The following is a 20308-nucleotide window of genomic DNA, read 5'->3' as shown; positions in this document are numbered from 1 at the left end:
TTGAGGGATCGTTGAATCACATAAATCAAACTCTGCAGGTTCTAAAATTCTATGAAAACAAAAATATTTTCTCATTGCTAATCAAAAAACCATAAAAATATGTTCAATTAAAATCAGTGATATTTTGTTAAAAATATTTAGAATACCTGTAAGGTGACAAATCATCTAAAATACTGGAAAGACTGTCCCCAATTTGTTATATTCGACTAACTACACTAAAGATGTGAAATGTTAAATGCATAGAAATACATCTAGCCTATGCAGCAAAAAAGCATACAAAAACGAAATTGCAAAACGAATACAAGCATGGGAACAAAGACAGTTGTTACTATTGTCTTGAAATCAGGGAACAATATTGCGACAAAAAACGTCAAATTGGTAAAGGGGAAAGTCCAAAATAAGCCAGTGAATACGGACTGGAATTAGAGCTTGAAATTTTCATGGAATCTTGGATGGAACATAGACATTTTGTAAGTGACAATCGTCAATAGAGTCCTAGCTTTGGTATTAATGATCTCGTTGTGCCTATCTAAAGCCTTATCGAATGACACACAAAGTTAATGTTACCACAAGCAAAAAACCGGGTTATATGATTTTCCCTCAATCAAAATGACTTCAACTTACAAATGGCTCACAAAATAAGTAAGAAAACAACTTGCCATTCAAGAAACATACTTTAACCTTTAAACATACGACACAAAAACAAAACAAAAAACGAACTCTCATGGCGATGAGATTGCTAACACTATATCTTTCAACTACCTACGTGATAAAAGAAACAGACACCGAATCTGAATGACTCTATATATTATATATATGTGCTTAAAAAGGTATATATAAATATATAAAAAGCTCTATACGACGCGAAAACGACTCAAACTTAAAAACTATGCTTGATCATCCTTCGAATTAGAACTATCGCCTTCGGGCTTGAACTCAACCAGTAGCTTGGTCTTCTCGTCATCATTTGGTTCTTCCTTCGCCTCTCCTTCTGAAGATTGTTTCTTTTCATCTTCTTTTATCTTTGTAGCACTCCCCTGACCCTCTTCAGACTTTTGTTCTTCCTCTGACACTGATACATCGACGCCTTCGTCTGGTTCATCCGGCTCCAAGTTTTCAAGAGCACCCATCTCTTCCTCTGGGTTGTCTGATACTGACGCTGCCTTGTTCGGATGCCTTTCTAGATACTTCTTCCTGGCAATGTCAAATAGCTTCTGGGCTTCTGAAGAACCAGTTTGAGCGACAAGCTGGTAAAGCAGCGAGTTACGACACCGAAGGAGGTTGTAGGCTTCACTGAATTCCTTGAGTTGCCCTGCATCTAGTACCTTGAAAGGGAAAGGAAAGTGAATCAGCAAGCCTTGCCAAAAATAGCTGGAACGCCTTCCCATTGCCGCATGCAAATTAGCAAAGCAAGTCTAAAACTACCTCATCAAAATATCACTTCCGCTTCCAAAATTCCGACTCCCTCCCCCGTACAATGTTGACTTATTTTCTCAATGCCTTTATACAGCTTTCAGTGAAAGAGATTTACCTTTACCATCAAAACAGCCAAACTGAACAACATTGTAATGGGGGGTAGGGGGGGGGGGGGGGGGGTTTCGAAAAAAGCTTTAGCTTTGCTCAAGTGTTCCAACAGTTTTGGCAAGGATTGAAACAAATTTAAATTCAAAGTAATTATACACGACAAGATTGCAATAACACACGATTGAATGAGGGAAACAGAGGGGAACATACCATGATTCTGTCAGAGTCCATGATGGTATGGAGGCGGTGAGCAATCGTCAGTACAGTGCAGTCTTTGAATCTTTCACGGATTGTTTCCTGAATAAGCGCATCCGTCCTGAGAGTAAAATGTTATTAAGATACAGAATTCACACAAAATTAAGATATAAAAACGACTGCCTTACATCACAGGAAAAGATTTAACTTTGAAAATACAGTTAAATTTGGATAACTGGATCTCCTGATAACTGGAGCTCCCTACATCTTGAACTTTCAGAAACTAGAAAGACTTTCCCATTCCTCGTTAAATTTCTCTAATAAGTTCGAATACCTGATAAACTTGAACACTAGTTAATTCGAACTATTCTCATCACTTCCTTAGATGTTCGAGTAAAATTGTATTTGGCAATAAATCTGGAAAAACTAAAGAAGAATTTGCCAGGCAAATAAAGAGAAGGAAGTCTGGCCTGTATACAAAATCTACACAGGCCTATTCACAAATTAATTTTCGTTGTAGAAATGAGTTCTCCACTACTTGGAGGTTGCTTTTACAAGAAGTTCAGCGGGGGATTCGGGACAAATATAATAAAATTTGGGAAGATATTGGCTGTTCATTGATTTCGGGACCCTGTTTTTGAAAATTTTATTCTGTTTGGTTTAAGAAGCTCAAAATAAATAATAAACAAAGTACTTCCAGAGGATACGAAATAAGAAATATAAACGAGAAATTAACCAAGAGGCTTACTTCGGGTCAACATTTGCAGTTGCTTCATCAATAACAAGAATTCTGTTCCTCCTTAAAATAGCTCTTGCCAAACAAACGAGTTGACGCTGTCCGACACTGAGATTGTGTCCGGATTCGGCCATTTCACTGTCTAGCATTCCTGGCAATGCCGCGACAGTTTCTTTCAGTTGGACCTGCAAAAATAAAAGTAATTTGATTGCATGTTGTCAGGAACAACTGAATTAATGACTTACAGCGCTGTTTTCATTGTGCCCCAATGCCTGGCAGCATAACTAAGTGATCATGTGAACACTTAGCAAGTCCAGTAGAGAACACAACCAATGCATACCGCATAGCATTCTGGGCTATAGAATTGATAATTGACTCAAAGACACATTGTAAGGCCACCATTTGCCTCTCCATCTACCCATACATCAGCACACACTATTTCTACTATTGCACATCGATAATTTTTAAAAACGTCAACTTTGATTACAGAACTTCGTTGTCAAGACCAATCAAACATTCACAGGTTTTTCAACTTCAAAGCAAGGATATTAAAAAAGAGAAATGCAAGCGAAGATATAAAAAAAAATCTTTGATTTTGTTTTAAATTTTTACCTCCTCTAAAGCTCTCCATAAATCAGCATCTTGGTAACTGTCAAACGGATCAAGATTCTTTCTCATGGTTCCACTAAACAAAATAGGGTCCTGGAGCAGAAAAAATGGAAACAAATGCATATAACACAATTTCTAAAAACGCAAAAGCGCCAACCAAAATGAATCTAAAAATTAGCAGGCTAAGTTCAACAACTCGTGTGTATTAAAGTCTTGTGAAAACCTTGCAAAAAGATCAGAAACGTGCGTGATTTAAATAAGAATGCGCAAAAGTATTTGACAGCTACCCCATTTTGCATTCCATACCTCATGCTGCGCTCCTAGACTGGTATGATCAAAGTCTATTTATAGGGGGAAAATTAGTTCATATATTTGTTATGATCTATTTTTGTAAATCTGAATTGATCGCTGCAAGATGCGGAAACCAAGAAATTTAATCGCAGGTCCCATGAGGGAGGGAAGCGAAGCAGACAGAAATCTCCGAACCTAGATATAAAAATTATCCTGTATTTGTGTAGAAAATTCTAATTTCTGTCCCTTGGCCTATTCAAAACAGGTTAATAACACCTGACGCTACCACGCTACTCTACCATTATTTCTCAAACCGTCAAAGCATTCACGATTTGGACTCCCAACGTTCTACTTCCCCTCTTTTATTAGAGTTCCTTGTACATTTTGTCACGGAAATCAGGCACGTAAATAATAGGGGGGCGTGGGGGGCGTAACGCCCCCCCAAAGTTTGGAAAATCCAGTTACAGTTGGAAAACGTAACGGTTGACTTGGAATTTTTTTCTTAGGCCTAAACTTGTGAATTTTATATTTTAAGAAGTTTTTTTATTTTAAATATAAAAATTCTAAATATTAAAATTCACAGGCTGAAGCTGACCCCATCGTTTTCTATTGTGAATCCCGTCTCCACTGGAGCCAAATTGCATAACTGTGTGTGTATCATAAATTCCTATGACAAAACTGCTGTGAAGCAAGAACACATTGCAAAAACTGCAGTAGAAGTATTTGATCAAAGAAGAGTATTTCATCTTTCGAATCAGGCATATGCACAAGTTTGTTCTCAAATCATCATTTCAATTGTAAAGAATGAAAAGGCATTTGGCCCTCTGAAAAGTTTAAAGGTAGTTTTCTTCGATCAAGAACGAAAATAAAAGGCCCAAATTCTTGGTGCTTCTATATCGTGAAAAAATGTATTTTAGATAAAATTGATCAATTGATCTGAAAGAATACTACTAATCATTGAGTATATCTAATACTGGTTTTGCTTAAATGTTGCTTTACTTCTTACAGTATGTTTAATGTTTGTTTCATGTTAATCAAAATTTAGAGATTTAGGCTTTTATGCTTTAGGCTAATTATTGAGTAAAGATTTGGTAATTATAAAGAAAATAGAACTATGGTGTTCGGGCTATTTACAAATATCAATTTGGTAGGTACAACAGATCGACTGGTCGAATGAAAAATTTATCACTTAAAGTTGGAATTTTCATACTTCAACGCCCCCCCAAAATTAGCAACTTGTTTTCGTCCCTGACGGAAATTATTAAAAATGAAACTATATACCTGTGGAATTATTGATATCTTACTCCTCAGATCTTTCAAACCAAGCTCAGAAATGTTGACGTTGTCAATCTTTATTTCACCCGATGGTTCTGCAGTTCTAAACAGCGTTGACAAAAGCGAAGATTTCCCAGCACCCGTTCTGCCACATACTCCAACCTGATTATGACGTAACAGAAAAGGTAGAGAATCATTGCAATACAAGCAGTCACGAGCTATAGCTTATAGGTATCTCAAGTGATGATGTCATGAAAATCTTTGTTCAGAATTTCTTAAATTCGATCTAATAACCTGGAAAAGCACCATAAGATACTTCTATATGAGCAAAATAAAATACATTTGACTGAAATTGGCTGAGATATGGCCACATAACACAGTTTCGCTATCAATTCACTTTAATTTGGTCTCTCTTCTAAACTTTATGAACCAAGCCAAAATATAAGTAATTTGTGAGCAATTACTTAAAAAGTGTTTACATGCTGTTTTCTTGATTAAAAATGTAGCTTAAAGCTTGTTGTAGCTGACAGAAAAAGATACTACATAAACTATTTTATAAAATGAATCAAACTGAATACATAAATGAGGATGAAACAAGTTATGTTGATGAAAATACAAAACGTTGCCGACATCAGTCATTATTACCGTCCCTTCTTAAAGGTACCTAATTGGTGCAAACCCTTGAAATCATTGAGATCGTTAGACTTACCTTTTCCCTAGGTCGCACCTTGCAAGATATGCGATGAAGAACGTCTTTGAGGTGGGGTGCGTATCTCAGGCTCATATTTTTAAAACTGATCGAGCCATTCTCTGGCCAGTTGTCCGGTGGCCTCTTTTCTGTCACAGGCGGTGCCTCTGATTCGATCTCACAATACTCAAGGACCCTTTCTACAGAAGTCATCTACCAACGAAAATAAAGCGAGTTCAGTACTTGTACTTTACATATAGACCCGAAATGTCACCTAAAACCATTTAAAGTTACTGGGATCTAATTTACGTTGACAAGAAATTTTACAACCATGCAACAGGCTTGCTTTTTATAGAAAAAGTTTATAAGGATGTTGCAAGCTTTGTTTTATACATAACTTAATCAGAGCAGATAGCGATTCGATCAAATAATGACTACTTGCTTCTTCACTCGCTGAATGCTGTATTTACCATGTGCTATCAAAAATTTAATTCCGTTGACAAAAAAGCTAAAGCCACTTTAACTTATTTAGCATAATAAACTAAGAAGTATCATAAAACATTCTACAGAGCCTAAGTATTATACAATAAGTTAAGACCTAAAAAGGGATGCTTCAAAAGTAAAGTATAGCATATTAAAGTATATCAAATTAAAGTAAACAAAATGTAAAGCAAGAAAAATCAAGAAAAATAATTGGTGAAGATACAAGTAGATGGCGATGGTGATAATAATAGTGGTGAAAATACTTATAGATACTAAAAGGAACAGTCTGTACTAAAAATATGAACGAAAGCAGTAATTAAACAGTAATAACCTGATTCTCGACTTCGGTACTTTGCCTGACGCACTGTTGGAATACACCAGAGACGTTCAGCGTGTAAGCCAAAATCAAACCAACAGCTCCACCCGACAGCCCGGGCACTGTTTGAGGCAAAAGAATTAACGTGTTACTGTTTAGATTAATAATACTTAATGGTATGTATTACTATAAATACTAATTAATACTTAGCAAGAAGGGGGATTAATAGAGAGGGGGTAGAGTTTTTACGGTACTTAATGTATCCCTCTGGATCATGAACACTGACACTTGAGCTCTACCCAGCAGTTATCTTTAAACTCAGGTTATTTGTAATAAAGTCAGACAACAATATGAAGTCAGATAGACATTCATAAAAAAGTAGGTTAATGAAAAACTAAGTCGCAGAGAAGAAAACTTACGAGGATCAATAATCCTAGAGTTGCACTTGAGAGAGCGGAAGATAAACATTCGAGCAAAGAATAGTTTGATTTTCACATATAGATTGCTACTGTTAGCTTTCGCCCAATAGTACAGAAAAACGACGAACACTTGACCGTTAGAAAGGATAGTTGAAAACAAAAGAATTTTAGCCACCACGCCCATGCAACACCCATGTAATGCCTTATTTCCATTATTTATTAAGGATGATTCTAAAACTTCATAAAACGTCTTTGTAGTGGTGATGCTAGCTGTCAGTAGCCAGTCAAACGAAGATAGAAAATCGCAAAGAAGTCATACCAAATCCAGCAACGGCAATGCATATGAACGCCACAAAACCAATGAACAACAGGCAGAGCAGCTCCAATCGGAATCCTAACCAACTAGCACACGACAAGAACGCGAACCAGGACCTTGTGTGATCATCTTGAGCTTTAAAGAATATATCGACAAAGACTGATTGCACTCCAAATGCACGGATTGTTGGAAGACCCAACAGGGTTGTAGACACGTGACCGTAAATTGGACTTCGTACTGAAACAAAAAGTTTGATTGTTAATCAAATCATATCAACTGAATAGCCAACAAAATGCTTTTTGAAATTACTTATACTATCAGGTATATCAAAATACAATCGGCTCAGACAATGACGTCACCATTTCATTGTTATATATACATTGCTATTATTTATTTTGTGTGTATGGTATTTTCGGCAAAACTCTTTTTGATAATAAGGGTTATGCTTGAATGCAAAATCTGTTACAATTATATAAAACAGCGCCCAGCTTGATCCTGAAGTGAAACATTTACATTCGCACAAATGCCCAAAACAAACTTGTTTTTAGGCCAAGAACCCTAACCTTGGCAAACAGCTCGAAAGAAATTGTCTGTCAAACATGGAGTTGCAAAAAGGACTTTCAGGTGAACGAGAAATTCGCAAGTTTCTTTTTTTACCGTCGAAGGGGCAAGCTACCTTGACATTACTAATGCTCGGGGCATTCATGAAACAAATATCAAATCTTTGTATATAGTACAAAAGTTGGCTCCAAAGGAATCCAATTCTGTGCAAGGGAAAGCAGATTGTGAAAAGCATCTTTCTGAGTTGATAATCTAGCCATAGCCAGAACTGATAATCTAGCCACGAACCTTTTCTAAACTGGTTAATTAGGAAGAGCTTCACAACCCTTAGCTCAATAAATAATACAAACATTAGGTGTAGACTACATTCCAAATAACAGGATAACTCTCGCCAACTATGGGGGGGGGGGAAATTCGATTGCTACTTGCCTAGGGACACTAGTGTGCTCTATTGAAAAGCCAGCCCTAAGTGACCTGAGGGTGTCAATTTGAATCAGATACTATCAACTTACGCAAGCCTTCTATTCTCTTGACTTCTCTAGCTGTTTTGATGTAGTATCTTCGAAGGAAGTAGAATGCAAACACCAGGGGGATAACGATGGCAAACACGATGGGGTTGTTGGCGGCGACCAAGATGACTATTCCAAGAACCACCAGACCAGTCTGCGAAAAGCAAATGCTATCTATTACTTTTTAGGTTAAAAAGGTTGCAAAAATTGTCTTGAAACATTGGCTCTGATACCGAGGAACACTAATTTCAATGGAATTTACCTGCAAGAAATCAAAACACTGGAAGGACAACATGTCATCGATCAAGCTCATGTCCTTTGAAAAACGATTCAAAATTCGACCTGAAAAATAAGTGGGCAGAGATTCATTAACAAAGAAATTGCTGCCTACATCACAGGTCACAAACCAGAGTTTTTCGTCAAAAAATGGGTAAAATTGTTATTGAATATAAGAGACATTGGAAAAAGGTATATCAAGCAGCATACTTTTGGATTTGGCATTACAGGTTTTAGCAAAAAGAATCTAGCACAACAGACTGGGTTGAGTGCAGACGGACAACAGAGTGCTAAGCCTAGTTTTGGACGGGGTCGTGCCACTTTGGTTCAAAATTTGGACACATAATTCCACACATGTCAGAATAAATGTGACCCATAATTCTGCTAACATGATGCAGATGTCTGAAGATGTCTGGAGATGTCTGAAGATGTCTGGAGATGTCTGGAGATGTTTGAAGATGTCTTGAGATGTTTGAAGATGTCTGGAGATGTTTGAAGGTGTCTGGAGATGTTTGAAGGTGTCTGGAGATGTTTGAAGGTGTCTGGAGATGTTTGAAGATGTCTGGAGATGTTTGAAGGTGTCTGGAGATGTTTGGAGATGTTTGAAGATGTGGAAGCTTAACTATGTCTTGAAATGTTTCTGAATTTTTAAATATTCAGAACAATAACGATTCATTCATCATCAGGTAACATCTTCTATCAGAAGGTTGGCTACCATGACCCTCCAACTATCCCAAAATTTGAGTTTTGGTTTGTTGTCATGGTCATAGATAAGATAATTCATGTACTATCAAAAAATCTCTCCAAAAACATGTCAACTATCGTCACTGCTAAATTATGCAATTGAAATAATACAGCTCTTAATATAAGAATGAGCTGCAAATACATACCAATTGAATTGGTGTCAAAAAAGTAGATCGGGGCCCTGATAATACTATTGAACATTTTTCCGTGAAGACTTTTAGAAGCCTCAAGAATGACACGAAAGAACACAAAAGCACGTGTTAATCCGAGAATAACCAGTCCTGCAACGAGGGCAGCATAAATGCCAAGGTCACGAGTCCTGTTTGGGTTTTTGTCTGCTTCGTTTCGAGTGTAGTAGTATTTTGATTCAATATTTGACCTGATAAAAGTGGATAGATGTACATCGAGATTAATGAGTTAGAAAGTTTAACAGGTAAATAATTGATGTGAACACATTTATGAAAATAGTAAATTCAAGAAATCTTCTGCAGCCTATTTCCAAAAAACTGAACCACTTTTGTCCGGGATATATGTAAAAACTACTACGAAAAATAATTATTTACCTTCATCTAGTTCAAAAGGCTCTATAATGAACAGACGTCAATTGCTTTCTGAAAAACCATCATGTTTGGTAACTACATTTCTACTGAAGACAGTAGAACAGGAAATACAGTTTATGACACTAAAACAAAAATCAGTTTCAAAGAAATGACTGTTAGAAGGCGCCTTTTCATTGGTTACCTACCAGTATGAGAGCCACCAATCAGCGCAAAGATACAAGGCTTGTGCAACGGCAAACAGCATTATAACCATAAACCATACTGTTGGTCCATAACCGGATTTTATAAAACTTTTGTAAGTTTCAAGTCCAACAGCACCTTCAAGTTTCTTTTCTTCAGGAATATGATCTTCTTCCTGTGGACATTTTAAAAAAGTTCAATTCCTACTAAATTACAAAAAGTTTGATTAGCCGTCGAATTGGTTGAGAACAGAAGAATACTTACGTAGACTTCCACTTGCTGGGTTTCAGTTGAAATGCTGATCTCTGACTGCATTCTGTTTTCTTCAACGTACAAGCTTTCTTGTCTTAACAATGTTTTGGAACGAGGCTTGTAATCATCACCAACACACATTAGCTGCTGACTGAATCGCCTCTTTCTCGTTTCAAATGAAGGCTCTGTATCACTTTCGATGGCAGAATCAACATCGTCTTCGTTCGCAAGCAGAGACATAAAATCAATGCCCATGTCAACAAGCTCAGCAAATGTGCCTTGGCCGATACATTTTCCCTGGAAAAAAACAAAAAACATAAATTTATACGTTTTAAACAAAATTTGTGATAAAGGACATTTTTTCCAAGCACGCCTAAATAAGTATAGAGAAATCCTTGGAAAGAAGATTAGATATTTAAGCACGACAAACTGTTTTCCTTTGAGTACCCTGTGTTTAAGGTGCCTGATTAATCAAAACAGATTGTCCCCTGAACCTCCGATTCTCACAAAACGCCCCTATTGCCAACCCTCATCAACACACTTCGTCATCAGCATTTACCTTTTAGATAACAGTGCCGTCGGAACGAATTTCATATTGGGGGGGCTGCCCATTGTTTTCCTTCTCATTCAGTACACTGTTATAAAGGAAACATACCACAGTTTGACAATTATTGGGGGGGCTCCAGCCCCCCCCCCCCGTTTCCGACGGGCCTGGATAAGAGCCTTTATACCTTACGGTAGTTACCTTTGACCTTGCAACTCCCATAAGCACCTGCCAAGCAAGGTTCATGAGCAGCCTGAATCTTGAAAAATGGCATTTTGAGGGGAATTCCTGTATTTGCTTTAAATATTTCAATCATGACTATTTTTCAAGTAAAAAATCAGTTGAATGCATAAAATACAGCAAGTTTTCCATTACTTTGAATAAAGATCTTGTTTTGAAATGTTTTCAAAAGTTATATGCAAAGAATCTCATATCCTGACTTTTGATTAACGTGGTTCATGATGTAACACAAAGAGAGAGTTGACAAGTCTATACAATGATCAATGAAGTAAGGATGCAGTTGAATTTTTGCATCCGAAACCCTTTTAATATTCAAAATTTTAAAGCGCCAGGGAACAACAAAGAAAAATAAATTAAACCTCAAACTCAGTCATAAGTTTTAAGCCATTGATCAAAATCTGGGATTGACTGAAGTCAAAAAGTGGTGAATTTGGAAAATCAGTCACTTGTTTAAGAGGAGGATTTTCATAAAAGGCAAATAAAAACTACTCGTCTAATGAAATATAGATGGTGGGATATTACAAAGACACACCATGAAGACTCTGTGCTCGCTTGGAACTACTATTAATTTCTAAAATTTTCTTTATCCATCGAATAATTTGTTTATCTGAAAAAATCTATTATTTTCTGAATTTTTATATCAACTAACTTGCTTTTTATTTTGCAATCTGAAACATTAATTGGAAAAGCAACCCTTTAAATGGGTCTTCTGAAGTTTGTTTTAAAGACAGGAAAAAAGCCACACAGAATATGTTAGGTCAATAAAGCTGTGTGATGGGTAATCAGCATTGTATTGCCTAGTAGAGAGCATTTACAAACATAAATCCAAGAATTATAAAGCTCAAATAGGAAACAAAGGTATTCTGTAAAAAATCAGTGAATAATAAAGATATACTGATAGAAATACCAATACCTCAGATAAAGCAATAATATGGTCTGCATCAGTGAGGTATTGAAGTTGGTGTGTTACCAGAATCCTGGGTTTCTTCGCGAGATATTCCATGATGCAGCTAAGCAATATACAAAATTTTCAAGTCAACTATACATCAGAGGAATGTATAACTATCCAATTAATACTTAGCCTACCTAAGTATAAAAAAAAAGCAGTTTAACAATAAAGCAATGGCATATAATTGCAAAGCACTTTTATTGCTAGGGTGCTATCAACATAATCAGTATTGGTAACGGATACAGTAGGTTCAAAGGGTTTCCATTGTAACTAGAATACGTTTTGTTACCAATTTCAAGAAGACGACACGAACATTAATTTGGTATACATTCTTATTCTAGATCTGAAATTTTACAGTTAATGACAGAAACCAAATTTTGACAGAGGATTTCTTAAACGAAGGAGAGAAAAAAAGAAAAAAGAAAATGAGAGAACTCGATGAGAGAAAGCAATTAAAGAAAGTGATAAGAGTATCATGTAGAGAAATAGTTTAGTATACGTAAATATTAAAACATGCTTTACTTCTTCTCTTAGTAATCCCTTTCTTATTTGTACCCTACAAATGATCTCTTCTATCTAGATATATTTTGACTACTTTTTATTGATTGAAGAAAATGCACTCTCACTATATTACTCTATTGAATGACGTTTCATCGGATGGTGGCACACTAAATGGTGGCACACTAAATGGTGGCACACTGAATGGTGGCACAATAAATGGTGGCACACTGAATGGTGGCACAGTGACTGGTGGCACACTGAATGGTGGCACAGTGACTGGTGGCACACTAAATGGTTGCACTCTGAATGGTGTCACATTGAATGTTGTCACACTGAGTGGCATTACACAGAAGAAGGTCAAAGCAGCTCTCTTACTCGTTAAATAGATGCCTTCCAACACTTGCATCTACTGCACTCAGGGGGTCATCCATTATATAAACATCCGCATCGTTGTAGACAGCTCTGAAATAAAAGCAAAGCAGATTTATAAGTGACGGGCATTTGATAAAGATACAATCGACGGGGAACTGTTTACAACTTAAGATAAAGAAAGGACTTTACAAAAATGCACAGAAAAATAACGAGGCAGTTTGTATATGTTGATAATAAATATGTTAAAACTAAAGCTGTTCTTTCGAAGCACAACATGGTTACTCTATTATCAAAGCCTCTCAAGGATTTTTTTTAAATTTGCATTAATTATATTGCTTAACAGAGATCTTAATGAAAATAGACAGCTTTATCTCTGTTCCCACAAAAACATGCTTCCTACGTTTGGCATTTACCCAGCCAGAAGTACTCGTATATACTTGACACTAAAGAGTTAGCGGGAAGCGTGTTTGCTTCAACTTGATGTCTGTAACAGCGCAAAACCATTTAACTTGTGAACACACCTATGACATATGACCTTCAGACAACCGCTCGGTGTCATCCCCCGAAACAAAACTTAAGTGATCTAAATATATTGTAATAGAATATAACTAACGATAGACAGACTTAACATCGCTTACTGAAAGTCACCGTACTTTGTACTAGGCAACAAACACAATAACGGAGCATAGCAATCTCGACCATTTGCAATGGATATATTTCCCATTGGTTTCGCTGACACGTTCTCTATAGATATCCAATATGGAACATAAGCAACTCAGGTCAAATGAAATGGCTAGAATGTGCTTTATGAATCTTGGATGGGATTGAAGATACTCTTACAATGATTGCGACCTATCAATTTCGACCGACTCAGGAACAAATAATTTTTTTCCGGCTTAACATATTCGCCAGAAGATCCTGACCCTTGGAAAATTGTACCCTAAAAAAAACCCCGTCTATCCTATAATAAACGTACAGGTGCTGATAAAAATTTCAGAAATTTATCAGGAGCTCTATAGAGTAGTATTTATCTCAGAGTTAGAAACATGTTTTAGAAATCAAAATTCATTTCAAACGCAACTATTCGAAACTCAAGCTAATTGGAAAACACCTTTAGGAAGAAAAGAACATATTATGTAACCTCTAGCCTATCGCCTAGTTTCGTTTCTCCAGTCAATTACATGATCCCGATTTTCTTCAACAGTGATGGATAATCCTACCTAACAAGGGCTACCAATCTATTCAGTTGTTGAATTCCATTGCCTTTTTCAATTGCTTCTTAGCAAAATTCTAATAACCGCCTTGGGCGCTAAATAAAGGATAAGCTTGCTACAGAATACTGGGTAGTGTCAAATAAGATCAGTGAAAAACTGCAGGCCCTACATCCCTGGACAGACAGTGTTGACTGTTGAGATTTGTCATAATCCCACCTACTCAATAATGTCCTTTGTTTGTTATCCCTGATATCAAAATTTAGATGCTCTAACTTGGAATAGAGGAGAGGGTGTTTCAATAAGAATACATGCTATACTCGGGATGTATTTGGGGGTTTGTCTTAACAGCTGTGTCTAGGATTGTTGCTAACAAACGTTTTTATGAAGGATACCTTGCCAGATTGACTCTTGCTCGTTGACCACCACTCAATGACACCCCTCGCTCTCCAACTAGGGTCATGTCACCTTCAGGTAACAGTTGAATATCCTAGGAAAAACAGAAACAATAAAAACAATAAAAAAACAATAAACCTATGAAAGTCTTCGAAAACCAACATATTGTCGATTTGCAGCCGAATCCTGACTAGTACCTGATTGAAAAAAGGTGGAACGAACCGGGCAATTATCAGCCTGATTGTATACGAAAAGTTTCAATCATTATTCAGCGATTTCCAAAATTAAATAACACATTCAATGCCACATTATCCAAAAACATTTCTGAGCTACAGAAGTAATTTGACATGTCCCTGCCGAAAATCGGAGAATCCCCCACTTTAAGCTTCCTTCAATTTCAAATTCGACCAAGAATGATTGACATGACTTACACGTTCCAAAGCACAGACCCTGAGCACGTCTTGATACTTTTCTTCGTTAAACTCTTGGCCAAAGGTAATATTGTACTTCAAAGATCCATTAAAAACCCATGGCTCTTGAGAAGCATAGGATACCTTCCCTTTCACATCAACGGTCCCGTTTTTGGCTTGGAGTTCACCAAGAACAGCCATTAGCAATGAAGACTAGAAACAAAGAAAAAACCAGAGTTAAAAACAAAAAATTGTAAACATTCCGAGCAATGGGGGCATTAGAATATTGGTTGATGATGACATCCATTGGTGATGACATATATGTTGCAAGACTAAAAGGGGGGGGGGTCCACTTAAGTTGGATGGCTTGCTAGATTTAACGCAAATTTAACGCTTATCACTGCCAAAACAGAGCTATGAAAGCAGATGTTGCAGAGAAAATGGAAACTAATTTGAATTCCCCTACCCAAAAGGCAACCGAATAATCAAAAGCCAGGCATCGTTTTACAAATACAAGTTTAGCCTTTGGTAAAAAATATATTTAATAAATGTGGACTCATTTACCTTTCCACATCCCACCGGTCCAACGATTGCGCATAACTTACCCTGGAATAACGAGTAAAAAATGAATTACTTTTAAATGTAACATGAATATACAATCAAAATCACCAAAGATAACATGCTAACAATATGACCCCTGGCTGCCTTGAAGAATTTTTGTCCAATGATAGCCCAATTCCTCTTTTGCAGCCACACAATCCTCCTTGGCTTTAGCGTATCACAGAAAATAGCGTTAAGAATGATGGGAAATTCAATGGCACCCATAAAATACAAAGAGCATCTTAAAAGATATACCTGGCAAGTTGACTTTTGCTATATATATTAAATCGACTAGTCAAAAGGGCGTGGTATCATGTAAGATGCCAATTCATACAGAGGGAAAACGGTCTGTTACATTCTAAAAGGTCCTGGATGTTCAGAAAGTTCTTAGAATTCGAGCTTTTCAATAGCTATCAACAATTTCTGTATGAATTAATAATAAGTCATCGATTAATCAATATGATGAAATCATAATTCATATATATACAAGAGATAACTAATTGAAGGGGCATGTTACAGTCATATCTCTTAGTATCAATATTGTTCAATCGATATTTCCAAAAAAAATTTGAAGGAAAAAAGCACTTACAGCTTCAACTTTCATATTGATATCTTCCAAAGTGGTAGCGCCCTGTAATGCGAGAGGGAAATAGGTTCTTCAATTGAATTGAAAAATTAATATGTCTTGGCACTTCATATCAACATTAAAAATCAACACAACATTTTACAACATACTGACACTCAAACATTTGTTATAAAAATAGCCATTATAATTGATAAATCTATCCCAGCTCTTAAATTCTAGCCGTATTGTAGTTTCCAAAAAAATTTGAAATCGAAAAAATATACTTCAGAATGGCGAGAAGCTAACAAATAGGTAAATTAAGTTCATCAACTACTAATAAATCAAGTTAATCAACTGAAATGATACCTCGTATTGGGCAACGAGTTTCAAGCGAAAACAATCCACCGTAAAATACATTTCGATATATCAGAAACTCTTGATTTAGTAACTATCGAATTGAATTAAGAGCTATAGCACAGAAATTTTCAATAGCAATGATATTTTCGAAAAAGCTATTCACCTCTGTCCAAGATGCAGTGAGATTTTCGACATCAACTCTACAATCTGCTGGTTTAGGCCTAAGATTGGAACTGCCAGGTTTTTTCAAATCTTCCATGAACAGCAGTTTCTGCAAGATAGATGAGATAGATGAACATCAATCAAACTTTCGTACAAAAGATCGCAAACATGATGTATCTATGAGTGAAAATATCCAAAAGAGTTGGATTTGACTTCCATTCTATGTGTATCATCTATGTTTGCAAAAAGAGCTTAAACGTTAAAGGGCCTAGATGCTGTCTTTCATAAAACAACATCTATCGAAGAACCCATTTAAGCTTTTTACCTAAAATGTTATAACTTTCTTTTCCCTTTCCTCTAAGAGCAACTTTATATTAAATAAAAATCATCCTCTATGGCCATGAAGAATGCCCAATCGAATCAAAATTTGAAAATTCTTACTGCAACGCTAAAATATAACCGGGCCTCTTGAGTGTTTTGAATAAATTGGTGATACAAACAACATATTTACTGTCTCCTCTTTCTAGAAATAGTTTCTTTTAATACTTTTTCGTTAATTTCTCAATTTCTAATCGTAGTTAATTTAGCTTTATATGTTGATTGTAAATTTCCACAGGGTTACTTTGTATTTCCATGCTCCCTGTTGTATCGTCTTATAACCCTGTGTATATCTTGTAAAGATTATATGAGAACATAAAATACTTTTGGACAATTTAGGCAAATATTACATAATCCAAAAGTCTTTCCAAAGTCGTTCTCTACGTTCTTAATTTCCTACATCGTTTCATAGCAAACCAACATTTGTAATGTTGTAGGCTTAAGATCTCTACATGCATTGCTGCTGCTCTTGCAAGACATCGCCTGTTCACTTCGTCACGAAAACATGCCTTTTGAATTGGAATGCAATCTAAGAAACAACGGCCCTGATAATTTTACATGTATCTTTAAAATAGGTACCAAGAACGGTCTTCAAAACCTATTATCTCCTTGGTTGAATTTAACTGAATACAAAGTGATTCACCTGCATTCTTTCTGCGGATACCCGCGCTTCGTTGAGCAGCGTGATTCCAATTGGAAAGTAGAGAGTCATTACCATCCTTGCCGAATTGAATAGGGCAATGCAGGTGAATACCTTCTGGGGCGTGAGATAGTGTCCAGTTAATGCATACGTCATGAATGTGAAGAAGCTGATGAAGGCGGAGGAGCTAAAGAAGAATGACATGAAGCCAGCACGAAGATTGGAAAGATTCAAGATGGCTTTTATTTCTTTCCTGCAAAGTAAAGAGGATAATGAAAAATCTCAAATAAACTGGTAGGTTAAAGAAAGACAAACCAAAATCTTACAAACTACAAATAAATCAAACACAATACTTCAGAGTCAGTGTATAGATCTATGGTAACAGCAACAGTTGCAGTACGGTTACAATTTTAGAGTTTTGGGGATCACTGTCAAGCAAACACAGAATTTAGAAATAGTAAATACCTACAAAAGTAAAAAAATTTAAACAAAGTCATATTTATTATAGGGAAACTAAACATAGCAAGAACATAAATAAAACTATGCTTTCAAATCTGATAATTTTCATTGATAAGCAACCTAAGAGACTTTCATGCAGTGGCGGACACTTGGGGGGAGGGCGAGGGGGGGCGACCGCCCCCCCAATACTTTAGAGGACAATGGTATTTTGTTCTAAAACAATGGGAAAGGTGAAGTCGTCTTATTGAAACAATAGGCTTGCCCCCCCAATATTTGATCAAGTGTCCGCCCCTGCTTTTATGTTATCCCTAATGTGAAGATTTAGCATTCAGATTTCATAAATAGTTCTGAAGCTAAACCACTGACCGTCTTAAATTGCCAATAAGTTCTGCAAAGGAGTCTTCCCATGTGTACAATTTGATAACTTTCATTCCAGATATAACTTCGTTCATTATTTTGACTCTTTCGTCTGTGTACTTCATAATTTTGCGCCTAAAAGACATTGACAACATTTTATTTCTCACAATCAGCGCGCCTTTTGAAAGTTCAAATTATTATATGTAGGATTGATGTACAGCTGAAAAGATATCGTGTCTCTTTATTGGCGTTGTTGTGGCATCTGGGGCCTAAGCTGAGACGGGAACTGCAAGTAAAGACCATCCAACGCTGCAAGCAAGTCGAACACAATAGCACAATATAAAATGATAATTTTTTTCTCGTCAACCAGGGAAAGCTGAGTTATAGAAGCATCAGTTGAAGAACTTTAAAAGTTTTTGAAATGACGTAAATTTTAGCGAAATCTTAAAAACATGAAAATGAAATTAATTTGGGGGTCTGCTACACTACTGCAATTTTAAGCTAGATAAGAAGCTTAAACAATCTTCAACAGTTAATTAACAGTGAAGATACTCCCCAGTGTATCTTTAAGAGCTCTCATGCTGTAAGACTAAATCCTTTGTACGGCCAACTTTAAAACCTAATTGCTTGTGGCAAAGGTAGCAATTCAGGTCTATCTTATGATAAAGGCAGAAATTTAGGATGGTCTTTGGAATGGATAAAAATATAGGAATCACTTGGGGAAAGGGGGAAAATTGAAGCGAAAACGCGAGAATTTATAAAAATGTAGCAAACAATCAGGACCTAAATCTGAATAAAAGACGGCCCATGAACATCTGCGCAGGAGCCAAGAGCAGCAACAGCCCGATACCAACAAAGCAAGGCCAGCCAATTTCCCTGTACAAAAGGAATGCGACGGCGGCAATTTCGATGGGTCCGACAAAAAGGTAATGTAGGAAGAAACATGCCTGAAAAAAAGAGCGAACAATTCGTAAACGTAACATTGACATTGTTAATTGATTAACCGACGATATCTAATATTTTGGAAATCGATATTCACAGAGCTGATTAAAACCAAAGGATATTAAATTTCAGAATGAGATATATATATGGAATGTCCGATAAGCTACGCCTAGAGATATTGTGAACATGTATCTCTTGGATGTGCGCTTGAGTCACCTTTAGAGGAACGCGCGCTCTAAGGATTAAAGCATCAACAAAATTTGTCCATTTTTTTCAAAAGCCATTGTCATCTGAACTTTTCTTTTTAGCTATTTTAAGTGGGGAGAGGAGTGTAGGTAAAAAGAAATTCACCGATAGGATTTGATTGGGTATTTTTCATCAGTGTATAAATATTTATAATAAAACCTGGCTGCATATTCACAGTCCGATGGACCCTTCAATGGGGAGGGGGTGTCGGCAAAGGAAATCTGCCAGCATACTTAGTGTTGTTGTAGCTCTTTTATCACTGATACTAAAATAATCAGGGACAAGCGTTTGTAAATATGTAAAATACAGGGAGATCATACATAATAAAGTTCACAAGGAAAAATTGAGTATCGTACGCAGCTCTTCAAAATATTGATAGCAGATCTGACTTCTTAGCATAGTACATTGAAAGAAGTCGAAGTCACGTTAGGAAGTAAAGTTGCACTTATAAACTTTTTCTTTCTAACAACATTTTTTATCTGATTTTTACAATTGGTTATTTAGCTGTGGAGATAGGACTTTTAGTGTCATGCGCAGCTTTGCCAAAGAATGATAGTATATTTGATTTTTTAGTTTCGTGCATTGACAGTAATTGATATCTAGCGTGAGGATGAAGCTTAAGATAGAATACCGCAAACAGTTGAGGTAAATACGTCAGCTTAATAGAGCTATTTCGTGGCTTAGCACCGATTAGTAGTATATAGATAAAGAAAGAAACTGGAAAAGGGAGATAATAAGAGAAAAGGAACAGAGAAAAATTAATCAAGAAAGAGAGGCAATATGATTGAAAGACTGAATTACAAAAAGAATGACAACAATTAACGACGGACGAAAGAAAAGGGGAAAGCGGCATGAAGATAGCAAAACTAAAAAAAAATATGCAAAAAAATGAAAAATGTAAATTGAAAAGAAAATGGAAGGAATACAGAAAGAAAACATGAGATAAATGGAAAAATATAAACAAAAAGAAAAGAAGAAAAATCAAGATCAATAAAGAAAGTAGAACAAAGACGAACAAAATGTGACCGAAATGAATCTGAAAAAA

General features: G+C 36.2%; 1 protein-coding gene across 1 annotated transcript in view; it reads right to left on the bottom strand.

Moving 5' to 3' along the window:
* Positions 1 to 64: 64 nt before the first annotated feature.
* The window catches only part of LOC135685863 (ATP-binding cassette sub-family C member 4), a 28386-nt gene continuing 8142 nt past the window's right edge, over positions 65 to 20308 (bottom strand). Inside the window, exons 7-29 of the mRNA XM_065201958.2 lie at positions 18859 to 19022; positions 18085 to 18210; positions 17263 to 17512; positions 16243 to 16350; positions 15747 to 15788; positions 15122 to 15163; positions 14579 to 14770; positions 14147 to 14241; positions 12544 to 12630; positions 11632 to 11728; positions 9947 to 10231; positions 9688 to 9857; positions 9089 to 9321; positions 8185 to 8264; positions 7926 to 8076; positions 6856 to 7089; positions 6133 to 6239; positions 5340 to 5531; positions 4637 to 4792; positions 3068 to 3157; positions 2468 to 2640; positions 1735 to 1840; positions 65 to 1325 (exon numbers count right to left, since the gene is read on the bottom strand). Of these exons, the coding sequence (XP_065058030.2) occupies positions 888 to 1325; positions 1735 to 1840; positions 2468 to 2640; positions 3068 to 3157; positions 4637 to 4792; positions 5340 to 5531; positions 6133 to 6239; positions 6856 to 7089; positions 7926 to 8076; positions 8185 to 8264; positions 9089 to 9321; positions 9688 to 9857; positions 9947 to 10231; positions 11632 to 11728; positions 12544 to 12630; positions 14147 to 14241; positions 14579 to 14770; positions 15122 to 15163; positions 15747 to 15788; positions 16243 to 16350; positions 17263 to 17512; positions 18085 to 18210; positions 18859 to 19022 (3618 nt within the window). The 3' untranslated portion in view covers positions 65 to 887. The remainder of the gene's footprint in view (positions 1326 to 1734; positions 1841 to 2467; positions 2641 to 3067; positions 3158 to 4636; positions 4793 to 5339; positions 5532 to 6132; positions 6240 to 6855; positions 7090 to 7925; positions 8077 to 8184; positions 8265 to 9088; positions 9322 to 9687; positions 9858 to 9946; positions 10232 to 11631; positions 11729 to 12543; positions 12631 to 14146; positions 14242 to 14578; positions 14771 to 15121; positions 15164 to 15746; positions 15789 to 16242; positions 16351 to 17262; positions 17513 to 18084; positions 18211 to 18858; positions 19023 to 20308) is intronic.

Source organism: Rhopilema esculentum, chromosome 10, assembly GCF_057945365.1.
Source record: "Rhopilema esculentum isolate cy_ngs chromosome 10, ASM5794536v1, whole genome shotgun sequence".
Lineage (NCBI taxonomy): Eukaryota > Metazoa > Cnidaria > Scyphozoa > Rhizostomeae > Rhizostomatidae > Rhopilema > Rhopilema esculentum.
This window is presented reverse-complemented; position numbering and strand designations above follow the sequence as displayed.